The sequence below is a fragment of the Pteronotus mesoamericanus genome, unplaced genomic scaffold (genome assembly GCF_021234165.1).
Source record: "Pteronotus mesoamericanus isolate MK-2021 breed Mesoamerican mustached bat unplaced genomic scaffold, CSHL_Meso_final contig_74, whole genome shotgun sequence".
Taxonomy (NCBI): Eukaryota; Metazoa; Chordata; class Mammalia; order Chiroptera; family Mormoopidae; genus Pteronotus; species Pteronotus mesoamericanus.
Genome location: NW_026555247.1, coordinates 39,994,796 through 40,018,760, shown reverse-complemented (window position 1 = coordinate 40,018,760; position 23,965 = coordinate 39,994,796). Strand labels below are relative to the sequence as shown.

The following is a 23,965-nucleotide window of genomic DNA, read 5'->3' as shown; positions in this document are numbered from 1 at the left end:
CATATCCCAATGGTCATTGAGACTCTGAAAATATCTACTATGTATTTTCATAGGATACAAGTAAACTCCTAAGGCTATAAACTCTTATAGACAAAGAGTTAAAAAGGTAAATCACGTTTTAACATGAGTATTAAAATCAGTTTGATCTTGTAGCTCTCAGGGAGGGACACAGGGACCCTCTGGGTCCGCAGAGCACGCTGTAAGAACTGCTCACTGAAGTTTCTGGCAATGATGTGCTGAGCTCTGTGTGCTGGGTGTCCCAGCTGTGGTGGCAGGAAGGTGGGGGAAATATTGGAGGAGCTTCCTGGTACCCAGGAATCCCCAGAGCACGGGGTCCCCGCTTTATCTCTGCACGAGACAACCCATGCCCCTGAAAATTGAGTTTATGTACATGGTCAATGAAAACGACTTGGCTTCTCTTTCATGAACAATAAAATCTTCATGGACAGTCTAGACATTTGATGCTCAAGTCCGCGTGGGAGTCAGCACCCCGACATGACTGCAGGCCAATGTGGTGAGATTTCGCCTCTTGCTGTGATCACTACCAAGAAAAGCACCAGAGGGTTGGAGGGTGTTTCTTGTTATATGGTTAACCAAGTAAAACTTGACGGCATTTGTGTGAGTGTGTTCTTTCAAAAAGCTCTTTCTTACAGAAATGTGATACTAAGGTATCATGCACAATCACAAACTGTTAACCATCACCAATCATTTCAACAAAAGCTTCTGAGTAGCTTCTACCTTTGTACCTAAAAATATGAGGACCTAAGTATAGTCGATTTCTTCTTCTTTTCAGATCGTTTTGAGACAGCTGTGTCACCGGATATCGATGTGGTCTCAGAAACTGGAAAAAATGTCACGCTCACATATGAGCTTCAAAAGAATGGTTTGATGCAACAGGTAACGTGGGAGAAGATCCAGTCACATCAGATTGACCTCTTAACTAGATGCAACTTATTCCAAGGGAAGAGCAATGTCTCAAGGTACCAAAGACAAATACTGAGCACCTGCGACCAGGGGATGCGACGGAGCACCGTCACCCTGCCCCATGTCACGGCCTCTGATTCCGGACTTTACCGCTGCCTCTTCAAGGCCAGCTCAGGAGAAAACGAAACCTTTGTGGTTAGATTGACCATCAGTGATGGTGAGTATGTGGCACAGGTCTTTCTTTGTCAGACACAGAAGCAGCCTACCACTGTGGTTGCTTTCTGTTGTCTTCTCTAGGATTTTATTGTTCAAAATATTTTTTAATGATTGGATTTAGGTAAGTTTTCAGTTATTGAATGGTAGTCTTTAGCATTTCTTTATCTTGCTAACCCATCAATCACAGGTTTAACAAGGTTAGATGTTTCCCATTTTCTGGATCTGCCCCACATTCCTGAAATTTAAAAAAAAAAAAATTCAATGAGTCTGAAAAAATACATGGAATCTCCAGGCTATAATTGTCAACTGTTGAACTCCTATTTTTCAGTTACATTAAAATTTTTTGGAAAAGAAAACTTTTGGGGGGTGGTGACTAGGTTTTCTAAGCCTTCTATAGCCTCAGCAGTAACAAGATGGTGCTAGGCTGGCCTTGGCTGAATCAGCTGTTGAGTTTAGTGGAACTGAATAAGTGTTGGTAATGTGGTTGCCACTTTGCCACATCAGAGCTCTGAGCTCCTTAGCTGTTTTCAGATGTGGGAGCAGAAGCCGGCTGGCCTCGACACTGTTGATGCTGAACTCCAGGACCTCTGCCCTGAGCTGGCCCCTTCCGAGGCCCAGCGCTCATTTTGTGTTAGTCCTGGGTCTCCTTTGTCTCAAGGAAGCCCTAGCCTACGTGGGCTTCAGGCCCTGCAACACCTGCGGGACAGTGAGAAACAGGGATTTTTCACCCATGGAAGCACCAATCCAGAGAGATCTGCCACTCTGGAGTCCGCTTAGAGGCCTGTGTCCCTGCTGAGTGCAAGGAAGGGTGTCTGGGCTTCCCCAGAGTTCTGGGCAGCTATTCTCACTCCAGGGGGATGTGGCGAGAAAGTAATTTATTTTCATTCGTGACAGAAATTCTCCTCCCTTCTCCCTCCTCCTTCCCTTCCTCCCTCCTCCCTCACTCCCTCCCTCCCTTGAAAAGAATTTTAGTTCGAATTTAAGTTTACCTAAAAAGCCTCAACTTTACCTGTAAGCTTAAATAATAATCTAAAAGGTCTCCCTCCCTTCCTTCCCTCCTCCCTTCCTCCCTCCCTCCCACCCTCCCTCCTTCCCCTTTTTTGTTCGTTCCAGCCCGTGCGCCTCAGCTCCCTGTAGACCTTTATAGCTTCTGGGGATTCGGCAGTCCCTCCATGGAGGGTCTGTGCTGCAGACCGGTGCTTTCTCCTGCCCGGGGGAGGAAGGAGAAATGGTTGTTTCTACAACAGCCTCCCCACTCGCGGCAGCTGCAGCAGCCACGTGGGCCGTTGACGAGGACAGCTGCAGAGGACAGCCCTCAGTGTGCATGGTTGCCTTGGGCCACATCAAGTGCTCTTTGCTCCTTTAAATGACAGTGGGAGCTGTGGGTGACACATGTGTTCTTTTTAGAGCTTGATGCAAAAGACGGTTGACAGACTATTTGGGGGAGAAAATTAACTGAGATTTTTCACTTTAGACATACACAGAAAATATTTCTTAGCTCAAAATAACCGTGTGGTACAGAAGTGTTTTTTAAACCTGGCTGCACACACACGCAAAGTCTAAAAACAGTCACTAATCTTCTCTCGGAGACCAAGGCCAGAAAAAGTTCTGTTCAGAACAATTTCTTAACCACTTTTGAACACATGGGAAATAGGATCTTGTCCATTATATGTTCAAAAAGTGATTATAAAAATCTTAAATCATTGACAAAATAAGGGTAATGGATTTTTTTTAGGAAGTATAATTATTTTACTCTTACTAATTTTAAAAAATGGTTTTGTTTTTTTTTTTTTTTGTTCAAACATGACCAAGTTTCTTGCATGTAACTATTAGTTTCTTGGTACATAAGCTCTCAACAGTGTTGAAATGAGAGTGACTGAACCTAACGGTCAGTATCGTTGGTGTTCATTTGTTTGGAACACCCACAAAATTGCTTTTTGAGATTCAGTGGGCAGGTTGAAAGAACATCATCTGGGCCCTGAAGATGACAGCTGTTGACTGTGTGTTTTGGTTTAATTCTTTTTAAAAATAATCAGTAGTATGCATTGAGTATAGAAAATCAAATGCGAAGCGAAACAAGATCACTTGACTTTTCCGTGGTACCATTTGTTTATTTCAAAGCCTGAGACTGTCAGGTCAAACATCAACGTAGAGATAAAAGCAGAGAGACAGGTGTCAATGTGGGGCAGGTTTAGTTTCTTTCGACTGCCAAGGAAAAGATGATTGTGACACGGATTTCATAAATCGCTATGATCCTTCAGTTAGCTCCTGCCCCCTTCTCTTGTAGGATCCAAAAGAGAGGCTGGAAGAACCCTCAGGCTCTACACTCACGCAGGGACTCTTCCCCTGACATTTGTCTGCCTGTGTTCATATCCAACAAGTACCACGTACTCAGAGATCACCCAAAAGGTGCCACAATGTAAACCCATATGTCATAGATCCAGGCCTTGACTTATTTTGAATAGAGAGAGAAAGTGGCAGAAACACAAGTAGAACCCAAATTTACTATTGACTCTCTTTGCTAGAGGAATAGAAGTGGATAGAAATACTTGTCTCCCGTTCTCAGCACTCAGAATCTGAGAAGTAGTAGGAAATAGTTCCAGGCTGACTTTTCTGCACTTGAAAGTTGTCTAGAATGCAGGGCCAAGAAACAGGGGAAATTGTGTGTGTACCCACAGCAACCAAAATTGTCCTCGGCCTTTAACGTTCTTTGGAATTTCATTAATCATGATAAAAGTATTTTGGTTTCCATCCAGAGAATTTGTGAAGCCTTTTAATATTAACTAAATGATCTTCAAACTACAATTGTTTTAACTGAGCTTATTGATTATAAAAAGGAGGAGGAACAGAGAGAGGAAAACAGTGCTCTGGGAGTGTTTCTGGAGGAGTCTGGTTTGGAACGAACTTCCCTCGGCCACTGCTGAGAAGTGTAGTTCCTCACGTTCTGCAGGCTTCCACCAACGAGGCCACTCAGCTGAGTCATCAGGTTTCAGATGAGGCTTTGATGACAGAGCAGAGGAGAGGGACACGCAGAGGACAGGAAGTGACACGGAGAAAGCAGAGCGGCCCAGGAACTTGTGTGTGGCCGGCGGTCATAGATGTCTAGGTGGATATCGAGGTTCTGCGTTCCGGGTTAGCGTAGGCAGTGGCAGGCCCAAGTAAGTGATAACTTGTTGAAGTCCAGGATCTCTTTTAAGAGCAATGAAGACTACTCTCAATTCGTGACCATAGATGGCAAACTAATATTCAAGGAAGTGAAAGTCGAAGAGTCAAGTATTGACTGAAAAAGAGAAATTCCAGGGGAGGTCACGAGCGAGGAGTCAGGTGTGGTCGGTGACACATGAAGGACTGAGCCCTTGGGTGGGGCTGCCGCCATCACATATGGGGTCCTCGGGCCACAGAGGAGATCCCACTCCAGACAGACAAAACTTCATGAGGCACTTCCTCTGGGCAGACAAACTAGGAAAAGGTGCCCCTTCCTCTGGGCTGATGCAGACCCCCACTGGCGAACAGGCTTGCTGGTGGCCACGGGCCTTCTGCCCACCTGGGTTGGGTGCCGACGGGAGAGAGAAGCTGGTCTGACGGAAATATCAGCTTGGGTTTGTCACACCTAGACAGTCACTCACACTTTTCTATTTCCCCCTTTCCTTTGCCAACCTACTAATCTTTTGCACATGTACCTCCTCTCCTTCAGCGTTTCCACCAGATCTCACCATTTTAGGATTTTTCCACATTGCCCCATGTTGCTTCCCAGCCATCGACCCCTCAGGCACCTTGAATTTCTCAAACATTTATAACTTGGAGATTCATACCCTCCAGTCACCTAATACCTGCACCTATTTGCAGTGGTCCAGGCTCTTATATTAAAACTTATTTGGAATTAGGGGATATGGCATCTCTGATTAGAGCTCTCAAAGAATGTTTGCAGACCATGTGTTACCAAGTGTTCTTGGCTGATTCTTTGTATGTTAATAACATGTTTGTATTCTAGCAGGGACTGTGTCCATTTTGTGTTCAAGTTTTCTAGCCAGATTATTTCTAGATTGTCTTCATCAAAACTTAACATTTGAAGTTTAGTGATTACTGATCAAAGAAACTAGAACTCTTACAAGGTTAATGACATTGCTGGAGGAGAAATCCTCATGACCTTTGTCTGCATTTATATCTTTCCAAAAAGTCTATTTCCTTTTTTAACTGCACTTTTCTTATTTCACGCATTTGATGTAAATGGTGCGTGATTGCTCTTCACCGGGCTTGGAGGATGGGTTTCGTGAAGGAAGACTGCAGAGGGCTCACTAGGAAGTCGTGGGCTCAGAGCCAAGAGAACCTTCCTATAGGTTGCTTCTGGAGGCACAGGACTCGTTGATCCTTCGGTCCCACTCCTAGGAATGTATAATGGGAGTGAACGTTGTGGGCGAGGGTGGGCTGAGCGTGGGGCTGGGTGGATGAATTCTGCCTCTCATCATATTCACCACGTCCACAGAAAATAATGTGCGTGGTGGTTGATTGGTGGACAGAACCACGGACCAGAATCCCAGAGCACTGGTGTCAGGGCTTGCAGGTTAAAATAGCCTCTAAGGAAATGGACCAAAGGCAATTTTCAGGCCAATTTAGTTAAGCTTCAAACATTCTGGACAACAACAGGGTATCCAGGTGAACCATACTGTTTTTTATCATCACAAGCGAGTTGATTATTCAATCATGGCCTACCATACCGTTGAATCTTTACAGTTGCCTCTGCCCAGATCTGTTCTTTTAGGAGACATGGCTTTAAAAAAAATGCCACGGGTCAGTTTGTTTTGTAAGCCACACTTACTGATTTATTCATCTTCCCTGATATCCCAATTTCTGCGGTCATCTTTTATACATACCATATTTGCATAGATGAACAAGATACTGAATTCAATAATAAGAAGTTAATATCAGAGAGAAGGAGTGTTGAAAGAGGCCATGTTACCTTGATTGGGTGATGCTATTCCATGAGAAACATTGCTCAGTACATATCGGTACGTCAGGCACATAAAGCAGATTCTAACTGAACGTCATGATACAGAATGTAGGTTGGTGGTATTAGAAAGCAGCCAATTCTAGGAACTGCTTTGTTTTAAGCAGACCTTTATCCTCAGCATGAATGTCAAACAATTTTCATGAAGTGTCCCTCTCGCTAGGAACTTAGAGCACAGGTAGATACTCAAATTCAGACCAATGCACTGATTTTCTTCCCACTGGAAACCCATGGCCACGCTTGCTTACTCGGGAGCCCTGCCTGATGATCCCAGCTGCAAACAGCTGTTGACACTCTGTCGTGGGTGGGATTTTTCACTGTAAAACACCTGGGAACTGCGAACAGCTTGTGGTCGTCTCTCACAGCCTTATTAGGAACAGAGCACACACAATTGTGTGAAATTTTCCCCAAAGGCAAGTAGGAAGTAATTCACAACTTTTAAAAATTGGTCCTTCATAGAAGATTAACAGCATTTTCCCCTCCATGGCAATTCTAATTTAAGTGTTCCGACTCAGCTAGTCAACTCCTTCTGACTTCAGCTGCCGTTGCCTCTGTAGTCGCCCCAGAAGGTCGCAGCCCTGGAGTGAATTCTGCAATTACATACCCCACTGACAGTTTGTTTGAACTGCATTTATCCTCTCTGATGGGAGGGAAAATAATGGCCTTATGGTTCGCGACACTTTTGTCCTCCTAAGAATCGGCTCAGCATTGGGACAGAAGTGGAAACAAAGTCAGCAAAATAGTGGCTGCTGAGAATAGACAATCATTTTTGTATCTTTAAAGGAGGGGCTGGAAGGCTGACATTCTCCCCCAAGGATCTCGTAGCAGAACTTCGGGCAACGTGAATGTTAGGACTGTTGGTTAATTCCCAAAGCACCCAGTCCTGCCCGCATATCTTGTGTGAAACCAGTGGCTGTACTTTTTAGTGGTGTCTGCTTCTGAATTCATTCAGTGTAGAGCTTAATAAAAAAAATGCCATCTTAGTTCTTAAGGGTTCTGTGTACACTTGGGCAAAGACGCTCTCTACACCCTGCATTTTAAATATAACCACTAAATTTGGAAAGATTATTCAGTTTTAAGCACACAGACCTTTAAATTGGGTGCTATTTTTTTTCCTGATTACTAAAAGCAATACATCAATTAGTTTCAAAATACCAAAAAGCCTAAAGAAACAATTGCTTTTAACTCTTTTTTCCCTGAAGAAAATCATCACTTTAAAATTCTGGCACGTTGCTGCCTTGCAGGCTTACTTCCCAGTAAGCTCCACACTTGACTGAGACTTGTAACACGCGCAGCTGTGAATTCTGGTTTAAAAATGTTATTTAACTTGCTGTCTCTCGTCAGCAGCTTTTCATGTCACTGGAATTCTTGACACTCCTCATTCTAGTGTCTATCGCTGCGACTTTCAAATGGTGGGCCTTGCACCAGCGTCGTAGGCGTCAGTGACAGCTGCTAATCCTGGGACCCACCCAGACCTGCAGCGTCACACTCAGGAACTTGCAGGGTGGGGCTCAGCCACCTGGGGGTGGACAACCCCCACCCCATCCTGGCATAAGTCAAGTTTGACAGCCCCAGCTGCTCACGCTTGCTAGTTGGTGTGCTGTTGAGGAGCAAGGGTTTTCTTGTTCCTGTTGCAAATATTACACACTTCTGAGTATTTCTTTAGAATAAAGTAATGAATCAAAGGTGGAAGCACCCAATGAAAGGGCGTGACACAGAGACCGATTTCTTTTTGGTTGTTGTAAGTTGGAGCAGTTTTTCTTCCCCAAACAGAGCTGGGCTAGCTCACCGCACACTTCCGTTTGTACAGACTTACTCTTTAAGAGCTTTTGCGTCAATGGCTTGTAGCTCTCCTACTATCTTATGTCCCCTTTTCTTAACAGCAAGGATACATTACAGCTACTAACCAGTTTTTTTGTTTATCTTTACGTGCTGTTAGGTATAATTCAACCTACAGTTATTTTTCATTTTGACTGGCTTAATCCTGTATGTTTATTTACATTTATAGACTGGAAAGTCATCGCTCATTCCAGAGATTTACTTATATTTTCTCCGCATTTACATAAAAAGTAGATCTCTAGTTGACCCAGATTTCTTTTTACTGTAATAGAGATCTAAAAAACAGTTTTAAAAAATAGTTAAACAATTCATCCAGAATATTGTCAATGAATTTAATAACTCTTATTTCCTTGCTATGATTGACTTTTTTATTAACCTCATTATCTCTTATATTCCAATTATTTCAGTAGAGCAAGTACAATCCTTTTATAGTTTTGGGTTATAGTAAAAAAATTTCTGGTATTTTGTTTATTTTTATAATGTGCCAAGAGCTTTAAAATGTTGATATTTTTATCTTATGGGGAGAAAATTTTATTGCTCTTTTTGTAGTGTTGGTTCAATGCATTTTTGTTCTAAATGAATTTCGCTTTTCCTCTCCCCACCATATTTGGACAAAAGTCATACTTAGACTCGATGTACAAAGTCTTTAAAGCATTCATCTATTTTTATACTTTTAGTCACCTTCTAGGTTAAACAAATTTAAAACATAAAAGGAATATTTATTGTTTGACTTAGTTTCTCTTGCAGTAATGCTTGCGAAAGAAAGAGTGGATTCTGAGCTATTATCGTGAAAAAAGCGGTAGCTAGTGAATTAGGAAGAAAGAAATAATCTATAAGGCTGTTAAGAATCCAGAGAAAAGTTGGTGTTCTGGTCCCCGCGGGATCCCAGGCGGCAGGGGCACCCCGGGGCAAGCTCTGGGGCTTTAATTTCCAGAGGTGGGAAGTCCCACCACCTGGCCATGCTGTGAGGCAAGTTTGCTGTCCCAAAGAGAGGCGGCCCTTCGGACGGCTCCCGGGTTCCAGGCAGCCCCATCCCGACCACAGCACAAAGGGCTGGAGCTGTGTCCCCTGGGAGGGAGGCGGAGGGCGAGGTGCGCCTGGGCCGGGGTGGGGGGGGGGTGGTGGACGCTGAGGGGGTCAAAGGCTCTTGAGCGCCTGAGGGCCGCGCTCGCTCCGGGGGCGACCCTCGTCCAGCAGTTCACTCCCTACTCCGGGCCGCCCCGAAGCCTACGGCAGCTCTGCGATGCCATCAGCGGACGGAGGGAGAACGGGGCGCAGAGAAGTGCAAGGAATGTGCAGGAGGTCAAAACACTTCCTAAGGGAAGGACGAGGATGAGAATTTCAGATTCCCGGGCCGCGGTTTCTGTCCAGCAAGCAGTGAGCGGGAGGAACACACGTTTGCTCATTTTTTTTTTTTTTATCAGTAACCCCAACTGAGTGGGAAATACTTCTTAGACAAAATTCTACTTTTAAACATCAAAGTTACATACTGTTGTGTGTTAAATGTACTTAATACATGTATAAGACATAAGAAGCCATCTTTATTTGTATACAATTCTGATCATTGTTTTTTTCTACAAAAGATTTTATGTTTGCGACCAGGAACTCATTAGAATGAAGTGGTATCTGTCTTGGATGTACACTCTTTCTATTATTATTCTTAAGGTGTCCAACCCATCTTAGGGATCAAGGAACTAATAAAAATCTGTGAGAGTCAGAATTATTTAGGAGACTTGGAAAGAAAAATAACCTTTTTCTTTGGTCTCATCCTATTTTTTCTCGGGTTTGTTGTTTGTTTTCATGTTCCTCCATGATGATTGATGGCCCCTTCCCTCCTGTTTCTACCTTCCGTTTTGCTGGCTTTAGCTAAATTCCTAATTTCTACTACCATTTTTTTTTTCTCCTAGATAAAACTGTTCACCACTATATCCTCTTCACGGCTGGAGGGCCCGTTTTATTGCTGCTGTTTGTTATCCTCATTGCCACCATCATTGTCATTGTTTATAAAAGGTGAGCATCGCTTCTGAACCGTGTGCGCCCTGAGTGGTCCGGACTCCGGGTTCCTGTTATTCATAACCCAGTCATTCCTCAGGCTGACTTAGCACTCATGTTGTTTTGAGTGCTGTTTTCACACAAAGGAGAGGAAGGCGCTGTAGGCGTGGGGGAAAAGGGAGAAGAGTTCACTTACTAACGAGTAGGCGCTGGCAGTCTCCCTCGTCTTAACAAAGCTTCCCTATGCTGGGCAGCCGGCTGCCGACGCCCCGGCCCTGTCTCCCGCTCCATCGATCTTCCTTCCCTTGTAGGTGTGAGTCTGCGGGGTGAGGGGTGAGGGGGGAGGGGTGACGGGGGAGGGGTGTGTGTGTCTCAGAGAAGCAGAGAGAGATTCTGAGAAGGAGGAGAACAGGGTTGAACAGTAATAATGCCATTTATCATTCGTCAGGTATTTATTGCAACAGTGGTGAGCAAGATGTGAGGAAGCACACATTCTCATAAGCAAACGACATAATTTAAGGGGTTGTGTGTGTATTCTCCGAAACAAGCAATGTGGGTGCTCTTATTAAAAACTGTCATGGAAGAAAGGGGTTGGGAGGGGTGATCTTCGAGGGAGTAGGGGCCTCTTAGCTCCCTACCTGTTAGTGTCTGTTGGAGCACTTGGGAGTTTCCAGGATATTCTTGGTGGACTATTTCTTCCGTCCCGGCTCTCCATGTTCATCCACGCACGCGTCCCGGCGTCTGCGGCAACCTTGGCTGTGATCGCATTGGGTCGGGGTCACCCCTGGACTGTGGTCCAACCGCAGTGTTATCCTCTCAGAGAGGGAGGGGCCTAACATTTGATGTCTACATTTTGCATGCCTAGCACACCATAGACACTTCATATACGTTTATTGAGTAGATGACTCCGTCCCTCCCCACTGTTCTCCCCCCCAGAATATTACCACAAGTGCATACATGAAGCTGCACACGAGTACACACACGCGCGTGCGCGCACGTCCCGGGTTTCTGGGTCGGGTTTCCAGAGGTTTCTCCGTCTTCCCTCCGTCTCCGCAGCCCCGCCCCCTTGATGTCCGCCCTGCTCTCCAGCCCTCCTCCCTGCTCCGAGCTGTGTCCCCTCTCTTAACGCGCCTGAGCTTTCCTGGTTCCTTTCCTGAAAGCCAGGACGGGCCACGTCCTCTTCCTGTTCAAAGGCTTGGGTGACTTTTCCACGGCCACGAGAATAACGGTGAAACCGGCTGGCCCTGTCTTTCTGACCCAGCCAGCCTCATTGGCGTCACGTTTTCTCCTTTTCCCACTGCCCCAAGGGTGACAAGTTTTGTGACAGCTGCAACTTCGATTCTGTGAACGCACTCGATTCTCTCCTGTGGGTCAGGGGTGGGGCACGTGTCCCGCGTGGAGGTCTGTCCTGCCTCCGCTCCCTGCAAGGAGCCCTGGCGCCCCCACCCGGAGCCCCCCGCGTTCCCCCTCTGCTGCTGCCCGCAGCCTGCTTTCTCGTCCCATCTCCCCGCGCTTGTCTTTGTGTTCACATCGGCAGGGCTTATGCTTGATTCAGTTTTTGGTCTGATAGCATTTAGCACTGATCTTTCCAAATAATGGATGGTCCAAAAGCATTTGTCTAATTAAACTGAAACGAGGGACTGTTGTTCTTCCTTTCTCTCCCCGGGCTGTGCTCCACTCCCTCTTTCTCTTGTTAGAAAAGAGCCAGTTGAGGCAAGGAGCCCCGGGGGTTAGTGACGCTGAGGATTTCTCTACCTCGTCACCTTGGCTGATGAAAAATTACATGGAGGGACGATGCGGCCACAGGAAGACGCGGCGCTCAGAGAAGGAGTGGCAGCGGGTCCCTGGAGGGTTGCAAAGGGTTAGACATGAAGGGTTTAGTTTCATGAAAATGCGCCCCTTTTACACAAATAGCTAAATGGAGCTGTGGAATGTGTTGTCCCACCTGGTTAATGTGATAAAAAGATTAGCCAACTGGAACGTGTAATCACGGTCAAACACAAGGAAAACATGCTTGTTCTTCCTCCCTTGTCACTATGTCAGTGTGTGTTGTCCCTTAGAAGAGACATGTTTGGAGAAATGACACCAGGCCCAAGCAATGAATGACCTGTGATCTTTGTCCTCGTGACCGTTTAAAATACTCCTGTTGCTCCAGACGCGCTGAGTTGGCTAGAAGCCCAAATGCACCCCGTGGGCTGGAAGGAAGCTGAGCGCGGCCTGGCAGCGCGCCGCCGCCGGGAGCGCTCCCCGCACCCAGCCCCGCCCGCTCCGCACGGGCTCCGGGTTAGAGCAGGAGAGCGACCCTGCCCAGAGATCGGGACTGGCGCAAGTGCCCAGCTCCAGTACGCACGGCAGTCTATCCATCCACGGATACCTGTGTTTGTAGGAGGAAATTTAATCTTCAGCGAGCGAAGTGGCAGATACTTATTTTTACATTTGTTGTCCATGTGGATGCTCACAGCAGATAGGGTGGCTGGTCTGCCTAGGATTCTCCAAGTTTCTACACCAAAATTAGCTCATCCCTGGGAAGCTCTTTAGAACCCACCAGCAAGGACAGCTGGACAGCCAAGAGTGAACCACAGTGTGAGTGTGCTGCTCACTGTATTTTACAGCTGCCAGGACTGAGCTTCAGAGATGCGCAAAACTAGCTAGTCACAGAGTACAAGTTCAACACAGGTCTTTGGATTCTAAGCTTCACGTTCTCTTTTTTCTTTGCATTGTATACTCTAGGTTTATGTAAAATATATATATTTGGACCTATTTGGGAAGCTTAACTGTATATTATGATACAACAAGCCTTGTGAATCATGATCTAACAAAAGCTCAAAGGTCATAGATCTACATCTCAGTTTCCTCATTTGTAAAAAGCAGATAATAACAAATATATCATAGATCTCTTTTTGAGCAGTAATTTATATAAGCCACCTTGAAACATGGCTTGCACATAGTAAACTTACATGTAAAATAAGTAAATAAATTGAGTAACTGTTTCAGTAATAGTCAAGTAAATAAATAAAAACACATAGCACAAGTTAAGTTTGTGGTTATGTTGGTATGGTGGAGGATTTCATAGCAACTAGAAGAGACCATGAGGGTCAACATCTGTCATCTGATCAACTTTTCCTTGGAGAAAGGCCACCTTGCCTGGTTTTCAAAATTTTCATGAAGGAATTACTAGTGCATCTTTACAATAACAACTCTACATTTTTGCATCAGACCAATCTCCCTTGGTGTTCAATAAGAGCATTTTCTTAGGGAGATGAAAAGAGATAGCCCCCATAAAACTATTCTTAAAACTTAAATGTAGTCATCTGATCTATTGTGCTCAATTACAATAGCTTCTTTTCTTCTTCTCCTGTATTTTCTTTTCAAATATCTCTCTCGAAGTTAGGCTTTTGGAGGCTTAATTGGAAACTGGAGAGGCTACTGACCAGGACGGCTGCGGATTGCCCCTTCGACTTCAACAGCGCGGCCCCAGAAACGTGGGGTTGGGGGGGCGCTAGTAGGCAGGCGGGACGGCTGTGGGTTCCAATCCACTAGCACCACTTACAGACAATGTGATTTGGAGCAAGTTACCCTTGTCTCTGCCTCAGTCCCCCAGTCTGTTAGAGAGAGAGTTTTAAAACAAAATCTAAATAAAATAACCCATCCGGGTGGTTTAGTAGAATGCCCAGAAAATTTTATAAAGTTTAAATCTGTTAGCATTGCCAAGAATTTACTCTATTAAATTTACTCCATTAAAAAGGAAGTTTTAATTGTGGGTGATCTCCAAGTCTGAAAGTATCTGGAGAAGGCTGGAAGCCATTTTTGTAATAAGCCACTGTGAACCATTCTTTAGTAAACTCACTGAGATGCATGACTGATGTGCGCTGGCTGGATGTCCATTTAGTTGTCTCTACCGCCTGTGAGCATATCGAGAAGGTATGACAAGGAAAAAATTTAGGTCAATAGAATTTGGGTAAGTATGTATGAAGTAACTGTGGGTAGCTACTTCAACGTGTTTAGTAAGGACAGGTACAGGCGAAATACATAGAGGATTTGAAATAACACTAGCACGGAATGTAATTATTAATACTGCTATTGAATATGTATTTCCAGGAAACAGAAAAGGATCCAATTTAAGGAGTCTGAGGGAACAAGGAATAAGGTAAGTTTTCTCAAAGTTGTCATTCTTGCCCCACTTTGTGCATCATAAATGTTTTGCCAACTCAGTCCATTGGCAATTAGCAATCTTCTTTTAAATTCTCCTTTTAACAATCTGGCCATGCAATTGCCTATGGTTCAAGTATAAGCTATTTGATGAAACAATTACTTTATGAACTATTCTCTTATGATTAATACCTTTTCAAATTGTTCATTTTACATTAATAGCAATAAAAGAGCAATTACACCAACGTAATAATAATCAACCCTGTGCATTACCAAAATGTATATTCATTTCCTAGGGCTGCCGCAACAAATTCCCAAAGTGGGTGATTTAAAACAACAGAAATCTATTCTCTCGCAGGTCTAGAGGGTTGGAGCCTAAAATCAAGGTCTCAGCAGGACCAGTTCCTTCTTGGGATGAGAATGTGTTCCACGCTTCCCTCTGAGTGTCAGCTGGCTTCTGGCAATCCCTGGCAGTCATTGGCTTGTGGCTCCACCACCCCAGTCTGCCTCTGTCTTCACATGGCCTTCTTCCCTGTGTGTGTGTTTGTGCAACAACCCTATTTCCACACAAGGTCACACCATGGAGGTCTGGAAAGCCCATAAGTTTGGGGGGGACACTACCTGACCTAGTATGGGGCATAATATTTGTATGTCATAAGGCTACTGTGAAGGTTAAATGAAGTTAAACTACACAAAAGACCCAGACAAGGCAAGAATCAAGAAGGACACGATGCATGATATTCATTATCATTATTGTCTTTTGGTAGTTTATTAATTAATAGATGCTCAAATTATAAAGCTAAAGAGGTTCCAGAGGGTCTGCAGGAGTCTGACAAAGTGTAGCCTTTTTCTCCTCATTCACCCTTGATCCCACCCCTTTTGTTTACTTGAAAGAGTGGAAGATTCCATCTGCATCTGCAGAGAAGTGGACTGCCCATTTTCATGCTCATTGTCTCTGCGATAGGTCAAATATTCTCCTTAACACGCATTATTCTGTTAGGAGGTTTTATGGTAGACCACTTCTCCAAGTATCATCTACAACTGGATCCATTTCTCTTCAATTTCATTATCTATCACTACATTCTACCCTGCCAAAACACCACTTACTAAAACATTTCTGACAAATCAATGGGTGTACTTCAGACTTCTTCATAATCTAACAGTTTAACCTTTTGCCTTCTGCCAGGTAATAAGTCTTTGCAAAACAACATTTGTTTCCTGGGTAATTCATGGCTTACTTTTTGGCACCACCGGCAAAGACCCAAGAAGTCTTGCCTTGCTTTATCTGCCGCTGCTGCACAACTGAACAGCGCTCTGTCTTCCACAATTTTTGGATTTGTTCTTTGTCTTTAGCTGTTGTCCACGCAAGCCAACCCAAAGCCAAATTTGTCACTGTGAATTTCAGAGGAGGAAAGGAGCTTTGCAGCTTCCTACATTGAGAATTCAACTTTCTCAAGCTTTTGTAGAATAATGTTATTTGGAATGATGATTGGAAAGTTAGATTTCAAGTTGATATTAAGATGAAGTTAGACTTACTTGATCCTCTTTTTGTTTTGGTCAGGCTATATAATTAACAATGACACCTGAAATTTCCTTTGCTTTCTCTTTGCAAACACTAAAATAAGTCTAATAATATTATCTTGAAAATGAGTATCAGTTTATTTTGTTAATTTGTTTTAATGTGTTCAGGTCCTTATTGTTAGGCCAGGACACCATGGACTTTAAAAGTATTGTCTCTGGGCTCTGGCCAGGTAGCTCGGTTGGCTAGGGCGCTGACTTAATACGCCAAGGTTGCAGTTTCGATTCCCAGTCAGGACACATACAAGAATCAACGAATGAATGCAGAAATAAGTGGAACACCAAAATTGATGTTTCTCTCTCAAATAAATCAATAAATAAAATAATAAAAAGATTGCCTCTGATGCCATTCATTCAACAGAAATTAATGGGTGCACACTATGGGAAAATGCTATGGTACTAGACTTTTCATATAAAAAATGAGAATAATTGTTCTCATCAAAATAGCCTGACATTGGGAAAGGCAGTTTTATGCTGAACAGGTGTCTCACGAACCCAGTACGGCAAGTGATGATGCCGACTAGGCTTCTGTCTCATCTCACTCACAGTACTGTGAGCCCATCAAGAACATGATTGTTCACAGCAGTTCAATATAATGAAGAGAATGTTTTACGAAATTAATTTTAATAGAAATTTGACCAATATTGTAGTTGAATTGGGGAGACATTTGTTTCTGGTGTCTTTATGCTGAAATGCAGCGAGTTATTGACACCTTCTCTGCCTGTTTTTCTAGGCATCCAACAACTACCGAAGTGCCCCCTTTGCCAATCAGCAGCCCGATGGCGCAGGAGAGGACGTGTACGTCAACTTCCCGACTTTCCCTCGTAGACCGAAGGCTAGAGTCTAAGCTTGTTCCTTGAGTTGATCAAATTTATGATGACTGTTCTATACATGGGTCTTCACATTTTCTTTTCACTACTCAGTGTCTACCCTGGATACCAGTTGACTGAATATATTTTATTTTATTTTATTTTTTTTCAAATATCACACTATTTAATTCCCTAATAAAACACTGGAAAAAGGATTATCAGTGCTACATATACATATAAAATCTCTGCCTAATAAGTAATAGAAGTCTACGTACTAATTTCTTAAAGGACATGCGTACAATTTGGGGTTTGTTAACAAAACAGAATATTACAAAATATTAAAGGCAGTTCTGTCCACGGTCTCACCACCTCATACTTGAAGGGTCAGGCTCTTATCGGTATGGAGACGTCCAGAGTCCCCTCTGCTTTCACCCATCCCAGGACTGTGCTCGGGCACAGAGGGGGACCCCGTCGGTCCTGCCCCGGGGCCGCAGCACACGGTGCTGGGCTGCCGCCCTGACTTTTGCTGGCCACGGAGGGGTAACTGGCCGATCTGCCTACTCGTTCTCCCTGGTGTTGGTGACTTCTGTCACCTAAAGAGAATATCGGTAACAGAAATGTTTCAGTAAACCTGCCTCTAATGAGCTCAGACATAAACGTCAATGTACTGACTCCTGTAACGGAACCGTGAAGGGGAGGTCAAGCTGCAGACAAGGGCGATTGACCAGGGCTTAGAGGCTGCGTCTGAATCAAGTACGAGCATGAACCACTTTCTGGATTCCCTTCCACGAGGTTGTATTCCCTTCTGTGGTGTCAGCCTAACTTCCACTCGGGCTTTGCCCTTTGCTTCCAGAGGGCTCCTGGCAACGCTGGCAATTCGTCATCCTTGTTTCTGTCTGGCAGAGAGTTTACTTATGTCACAGAGCAAACACAGTTGGTGATTTGCCCATTAAACAAGTCTCGTGGCTAGAAAGGATGGAATGACTTTAGTCAATGAGCAAGGAATGGGGCCAAAACACATAAGTGGGAAATTCAAGGTATTGTTAGAAGACGGAAGGGGAGCCCGGAAGCTGGCTGGTCAGCAGCAAACCCGGACTGCAGTGATGTTCCGAGACATCTCCTGTTGATCAGCTATGAAGATAACTTGCCGGGGGATCTCAGTCAGCTCTCTTGCCCTACTTCAGAATCTGCTGTATCAACACAGTTCACAGGAGTCTTTGACAGTAGAAGAAGTGAATGCTCAAGAGGGAGATGTGAAAGGGAAATCTCTCCCCTTTTTGTTCTCAAATAAGTTTATCTCTGAATCTGTACAGAATTCTTGGCACTATCCCTGGCCTAACCTTATGAGAAAGTGTAGTAGATGGTCCAATCATAATTTAATGTTTTTAATATTGAATGTTTCTCCTACTTTTTAGGGTTATTTTAATATATAAATTTTCTCAAAAGGGGCAGGCATGTAGGCAATATTAGCTTTTTAAAAATAATTGTGTGAAATCTGACTACGAGAGAAAGAACGGTAGTGGAGTGTGGTGGAATAGTGTGGTAGCACAGAAAAATGAGAGGGGGAGGTGCATTGGAGAGTAGAGGGAAGGAGGTAGCGGGGTTGAAGGATGGGAAGGTGCAGAGAGATACTTGTCCTGCTTCACGGTTTGGCCAAAGACAACGCTAGTGTATTAGAGACCATGTCTGCCATCATCTGGCTTCTAGATAGAGGCAAACATTAGAAAGTATTTCTGAGATTAAATCAAGGTACCAAACATAGTGATCGTTCCTGTCTCAAGTATCGATGACTGCATCACAAAAACTGCATTAAAGTGTGGAAGCTGTAGACTTCCTGGTTGTCTTAAAGTGAACCAAAACCAAACTCTCCTATGGTCTACACTGGTTCCGAGCTGCACTGTACAGTTTTAAGCCAGTTAGTGGATATATTCCATGATTTTAGCTTTAAATACCATGTGTCCCAAATAGTGCAATTATTCCGTGAATTACAGAAACGGGGAGTGTCCCTGCCTGTTTCAGAAAGGAAAAAAGTAAAACAACCACTTTCTAATTGTATTTATGTACATGCAAGAAGAGTTAGCATGCATTTTAATTTTGTTAGCTTAAAGATCTTTACATGTGGATTCACAGTGTTTCTACAGAATAGTTGGTGTAGAAAAGTTGGAAGATGGTTTACAGGAAAACGATGTTCTGTTTTGTTAACTGTATCAGATCTAGGAGAGTTCCCATGGCTGAATCTATCACTCTGCATGGTCAATCAAACTTAGCATTATTTAAAAAAAAAAGAAAGAAATGCTTTCTTTTTCCCTAAAAGGTAAAGGCAATCAAGGTATTACTTTCTGGACTATTCTGATAAGCACACTGTCAGTGACTAGCACAGATGAGAAGGAAAATGTTTCTACCATTGCAATATGGGGAAAGGCCAGTCCCAGGTTAGAAGAGACAATAGAGACCGTGGCAGGGAGAGGGGCGGGGCAGGGTAAGCCGAGGCCGCTGTCCTGGCGGCCTCCACTGCTGATGTCAGCAAGCGCCTTTGGGGTGCACCAAGTACGTGCTGTGCAAAGAACTCCAGAACGCTTGAAACTTGCCTCTTTTTCCAGGGAAGTTTAATCTTTTTAATCTTTCATTCAAAATATTTATGAGAACAGTTAGCTCTGTGTATTCTTCCTGTGTAGAGCTTAGGAGGATTTTTTCGGGGATTCGGAACCCTCAGATCTGCGGACATTTCTCTGACCTCCCAACTGATCCCCCTACGCTCTCAGCTGTTATGCTGGTGAAATTCTGTTCATTCCTTTTCACCCCCCGGCTCTGGACATCTTCACAAGGCACTTTCATTGTAGTCTCTTTAATATTATTGCTAATTTGATAGAGTTTTGAAATTCTACTGTATACAAATATTATATCTATCTATATCTAACTATCTATCAGTCTCTCTCTCTCTCTCTATCATCTTCATCCCCCTCAATCTGTTGTACCTACTATTCTGGTTGTTACTAAAGAAAGAAATCAAACCACATCCACAGGATAAAAGGTCAGAGTTGAATTAAATTATGTTTTAAATCTTTTTTTGCAAGGTGCTACTTAGGAAGCAAGATGTTTCCTAAGATTCTTTTTTATATATATAATTTATATGATATATAATATATTAAAGAAAAGTCTGTTTCCTCTGAATGCCACTGTTTTAATATTTACAGTAAAGTAACCAATTAAAGGGAATTGCTGTTTGACGACAAGGTAGGTGAGTTTGTTAAGTGTCATCATAGAATACATAGTTTTGTCAGGGAAAAGATGCATCTAATTAACCTGCGAGGACTATGCATTGATTATACTATCATCAGAGTAACTTTGAAACGTCATTGTAAGGCCTATATGACTGCGGAGAAAATGGAATAGAAGTTTCCTTCGCTTGTAATCATGCTTATGGATGGGAGGCAGGTGGATGAGCCTATCATTTTTAGTAAGTAAATATTCAAATTCATAGAATGTTTTAAGTTCTTCAGTTTTCTACTAAAATACACATCAAGTTCAAATATATTGACTTACAAGATAAAGTAAAAGAAAAATAATTTAGTGGATTTACTTGTTATGTTGGTTTATCTGGTACTGTATTAAAAAAATAAAACAAAAAACTACAGTTTCATTACAGTAATTTTCCAAATTGGTAAAGTGCATGTTGTTATTAGGAATCACTGTAATTGACATGCATGTCCGTGACTTATAATAATGCTCTGTATTCTTTTGCTGCTTGATTGAAAATATTGTAGAATTAAGATGCCTATAAAGTATAGGTGGAGATGCTGAATTACGAATACAGTTTAGCTTTTTTCCACAGTAATGATAAGAAAATATCTTTGAATAACATAAAATGACAAACATGTAATGCTATTATTTTATTATCATTATTAGTTTGGCCACTATTAGAACGTAGTGTCTAGAAATTATTGACCTTCATATTCCTACTTTTGCATAAATTACTATATTTTTTCATTGATTTGTTCGTTGGAATTACTTGAAGCCAAATCCCTAGGCTTTCATACATTTATCTGAAAAATAAAAACAAGCAAAAAAAAAAAACTTTTCTAGAATAACTGCAGTGCTTTCTAAGGAAAGTTTATATATAAATCTTCAAGTTTGGCTTACATATTATATTTCTCCAGGCTTAAAGCACTAACTATGTTGTAAAGTATAAGAGAAGATCTAAATTGGGGGTATGGGTGATAAATGTCTGAACTAATCGTCATTTATTGCCTATTGTCCCTCTTTGAATGATGCTATCTAGTTACTGTCTTATTAAACATTTTTTCCAGATGTGTCATTTCAGACTTTTGGGGTTTACATGCAAATATTTCCTTGACCTACTGTATTTTGTTTGAATAGCTAAAATGCAGTGCTCCACAATTATTAGTTTCACTTGCCACGAAAGAATATTAGGCAAGAATTTCTACAGAATAATATTAAAATGAAGAGTTAAATGCAGGAAAAATGCAAACCACTGGCACTTTGTAGTTTCCATCTTGGTGTGGCGCTTGGTGCATTTATAAGTGCGTGTAGTTCAAAGAGTCTACGTGCTGCATGGGTTTTCTGCAAAAAATCCTCCCCTCCCCTTCCTGTTGAGATTAGATTTGGGTATTAGAATTCACCAACTCCCCCAAATAATAGATATATTGCTCATTTTTCTAGACTTGAATTTTACTCAAGTTTATTGATTTTAAAAATTTCAACTTATGTCTAGATAGGCACCTCTTTGTATAAAATATGAATTTCTTTGTAACACACTACCTCTGCAATCTCAAGTAAGAATTTGACCTTTGTTGATTTTTTTAAATAGGAAATTGCCCATTAAAATGCCACAAAATTACACCAAGTGCCTTTTGACCTATAGAAACCAATACTATTAAAGGAAGGAAGCCATGGTTAGGCAGAGCCAACTGTCTATGTGTGGCCAAAGAAGCAAAAGCCCTTTCTGGACTAAATTCTTGTGAGTTTACAACATCAAGCAACAGCTCTGGCTGAGTGGCTCGGTTGGCTGGAGTGTCGTCCCATAACCAAAAAATTGCAGGTTCAATTCCCAGTTGGGATTAGATCGTTGTTTCCCTATCACATCTCTTTCTCTCTCTCTCTCTCTCAAATCAACAAACATATCCTCCAGTGAGGATTTAAAAGTTAAAATATCAAACAACATTCCTCCAAATACCGAAAGAGTGATTTCCAACCATATTTTTAAGACATAAAACTTGAGAATCTCTCATAACTTACTTTTTTCACTCTTCAAATTTTAACTAATCTTCACTGATTTTGTATTTTCCTGGAAACTCATTCTTAAGAATGCCTTCCTATCCAGTAACTTATTCATTTCAACCCTTATTCCAGGTATTCAGAAGTACGTAGGGATAACAAGACCATTATTCTTTAATCAGCTGACTGGATAAGACTTTGAGCTCTCCAATTTACTCTTAATGTTATTAAAATTTCTAATTACAGCTTTCCATGGCTTCAGTTAAGCTGATTTTATCATATGAAGAGGATCAGAAGAAAATTTTGATTTTTTTTTAGCTCACAGGATTATACAAAGAAATGTCATTTCTCAGTAGCTTCTAGAAACATGGATGGCTCTTCTAGCCTTCCTATAATTTCACCATGTCTGTTCAATTACTTGTTCACTAGCTAGTGAATAGCTTAGCTATTCTAAAGTTTGGCTATTGACAAAATGTACCATTATGTGTTTCTGCTGTGTACTATAATTTTGGAAGCAATTTTTTTATACTCTTCTCTTTGATTCTTATAACAACTCTAAGATGTAGGTAAAATAAGTATTATTATCCCAATTGACAAGCGAGGCAAAGTAAAACCAGGTGACAGAATTTTTATGGTATTTGAAAATTGGGCACAAATAAAATATAGAATGAAATCTGAAGCTTTGGATGAGATCATGCTCAGACCAACATCAGGCTTCACAAGTTTTTAGTCCAAAAAAAATGCAAAAGGTAATAAATTTCACCTTGATTCACCAAAAAACAAGGATGTGTCAAGTATCCTCCATCAGCAAAAACTAAACCAGAGGACCCATCCATGACACAGAACACAGTCTCAGGCACCAGATTCAATGAACTTTTTTTGGCTTTACTAAAATGGAATAAAATATGCTTTGCAGAGCAGTGTTTACCTGGTCACATGTATTCAATACTAATTTATTTCAAGGTTTTATTGCACAAAAGGTAAATCTGACTTAAAAGAATCCTTGAGGAAAAGGAACCAAGGCAACAACAGCATGGTCAAGAAATACAGAACTATATATATATCTATAAAATATCTAGGTTTCTACTGAAGACAACACAGAACAGAAAGAAAGATAAACAAAACCAGAAAGATGGTATGTACATCCTATGGTATGCTAGTCAACGCTTGCGCTTGGAATGCTTTCAGGAATGTGTGAAAGAGTCCTTTTTACATGCAATTTAGAATTTAGAATGCCATCTGAAAAAAGAGTGTCAGCCTGGGTGGAAAGAAGGGCGGGGGAGCTGAGTAAAACATTCACAATGTGGTCTTTGCAGCCTTTTTTGTTCTTTAGATTTCGTCGCCAAAAAGTGAGGTGAGTAGTTAGAGTGAGTGAAATGGGTTGTTTCTGGGGAATGGCTTTACTACTGATTTTTTGGGCATCAAGTTCTCTCTATATTTAGCTCTTTGAAATATAATTTTATTTATTAAAAAAGGATAAGCCTCAAAAACCCAGACTACCTAAAACACCTTTTTAATGGCTATTGGAACAAGAAGGTAATTCCTGTGCCAGGGGATGTTGGCGGAGCTGCACTGGAGTGAACATGCCTGCTCCCTGACTTGCAATGCATGCTTCTTCCCTCAACGGTGAGCTCCTTAAAGTCGGGTCCAGGTCGCACTCACTATTGAAATCTCAGCATTTCAGTTAATGTTTCTTAAACTGAATTGTAAAATAGTGTATATAGTTTGGCTATCATGTAACAAAGGTGTGCATTTATTCAGAAGGGCTAGGATGGGGGGAACAGGGCTTTGTGATTCACGTGTATAGAGGAAGCGCCGGTGAGTGAAGGTTTTCCCTTGAGGTGCAGGTTTGTGTCAAGAGAGGAATTGCGAACTTTAGAAAAAGAGGCTTCAAAAATGTATACAGTTCAAAGAGCAGGAGGTAACTTGGGAGTTATGTGAGACTATAATAATTTCTCGTGATTAAAAAGAGCAGGGTCTGACTAGAGAGAGGAGGAGGAAGGAGGCAGGAATTCAGGAACAGCTGGGAGGAAAGGTCGTGGGAGGTGGAGCCGGGTGGGCTCTCCTGCCTTCCTCGGCCCTCTGGCTCTAGCCATCTGCATCCCTTCTCCTCGAGAAGGCCGTCAGAGCTCCCCTACCCCTGAAGCACCCAGAGGAAACAAAAGGCAGTGAGAACCGAGGGCTGGGAGATCGTGGTGGTTCTTTATTCAGGGTTTGC

At 42.4% G+C, this 23,965-nt stretch overlaps 1 protein-coding gene across 2 annotated transcripts in view; it reads left to right on the top strand.

The window, feature by feature from the left end:
- Positions 1–16,550, top strand: part of CD226 (CD226 molecule) — a 42,966-nt gene extending 26,416 nt beyond the window's left edge. Inside the window, exons 3-7 of one of the 2 annotated variants that reach the window (XM_054583890.1) lie at positions 794–1,141; positions 9,892–9,994; positions 13,895–13,897; positions 14,075–14,123; positions 16,437–16,550. In XM_054583890.1, coding sequence (XP_054439865.1) covers positions 794–1,141; positions 9,892–9,994; positions 13,895–13,897; positions 14,075–14,123; positions 16,437–16,550 — 617 coding nt within the window. The remainder of the gene's footprint in view (positions 1–793; positions 1,142–9,891; positions 9,995–13,894; positions 13,898–14,074; positions 14,124–16,436) is intronic. The other variant, XM_054583892.1, reaches the window with a different exon arrangement.
- The last annotated feature ends 7,415 nt before the right edge of the window (positions 16,551–23,965 follow it).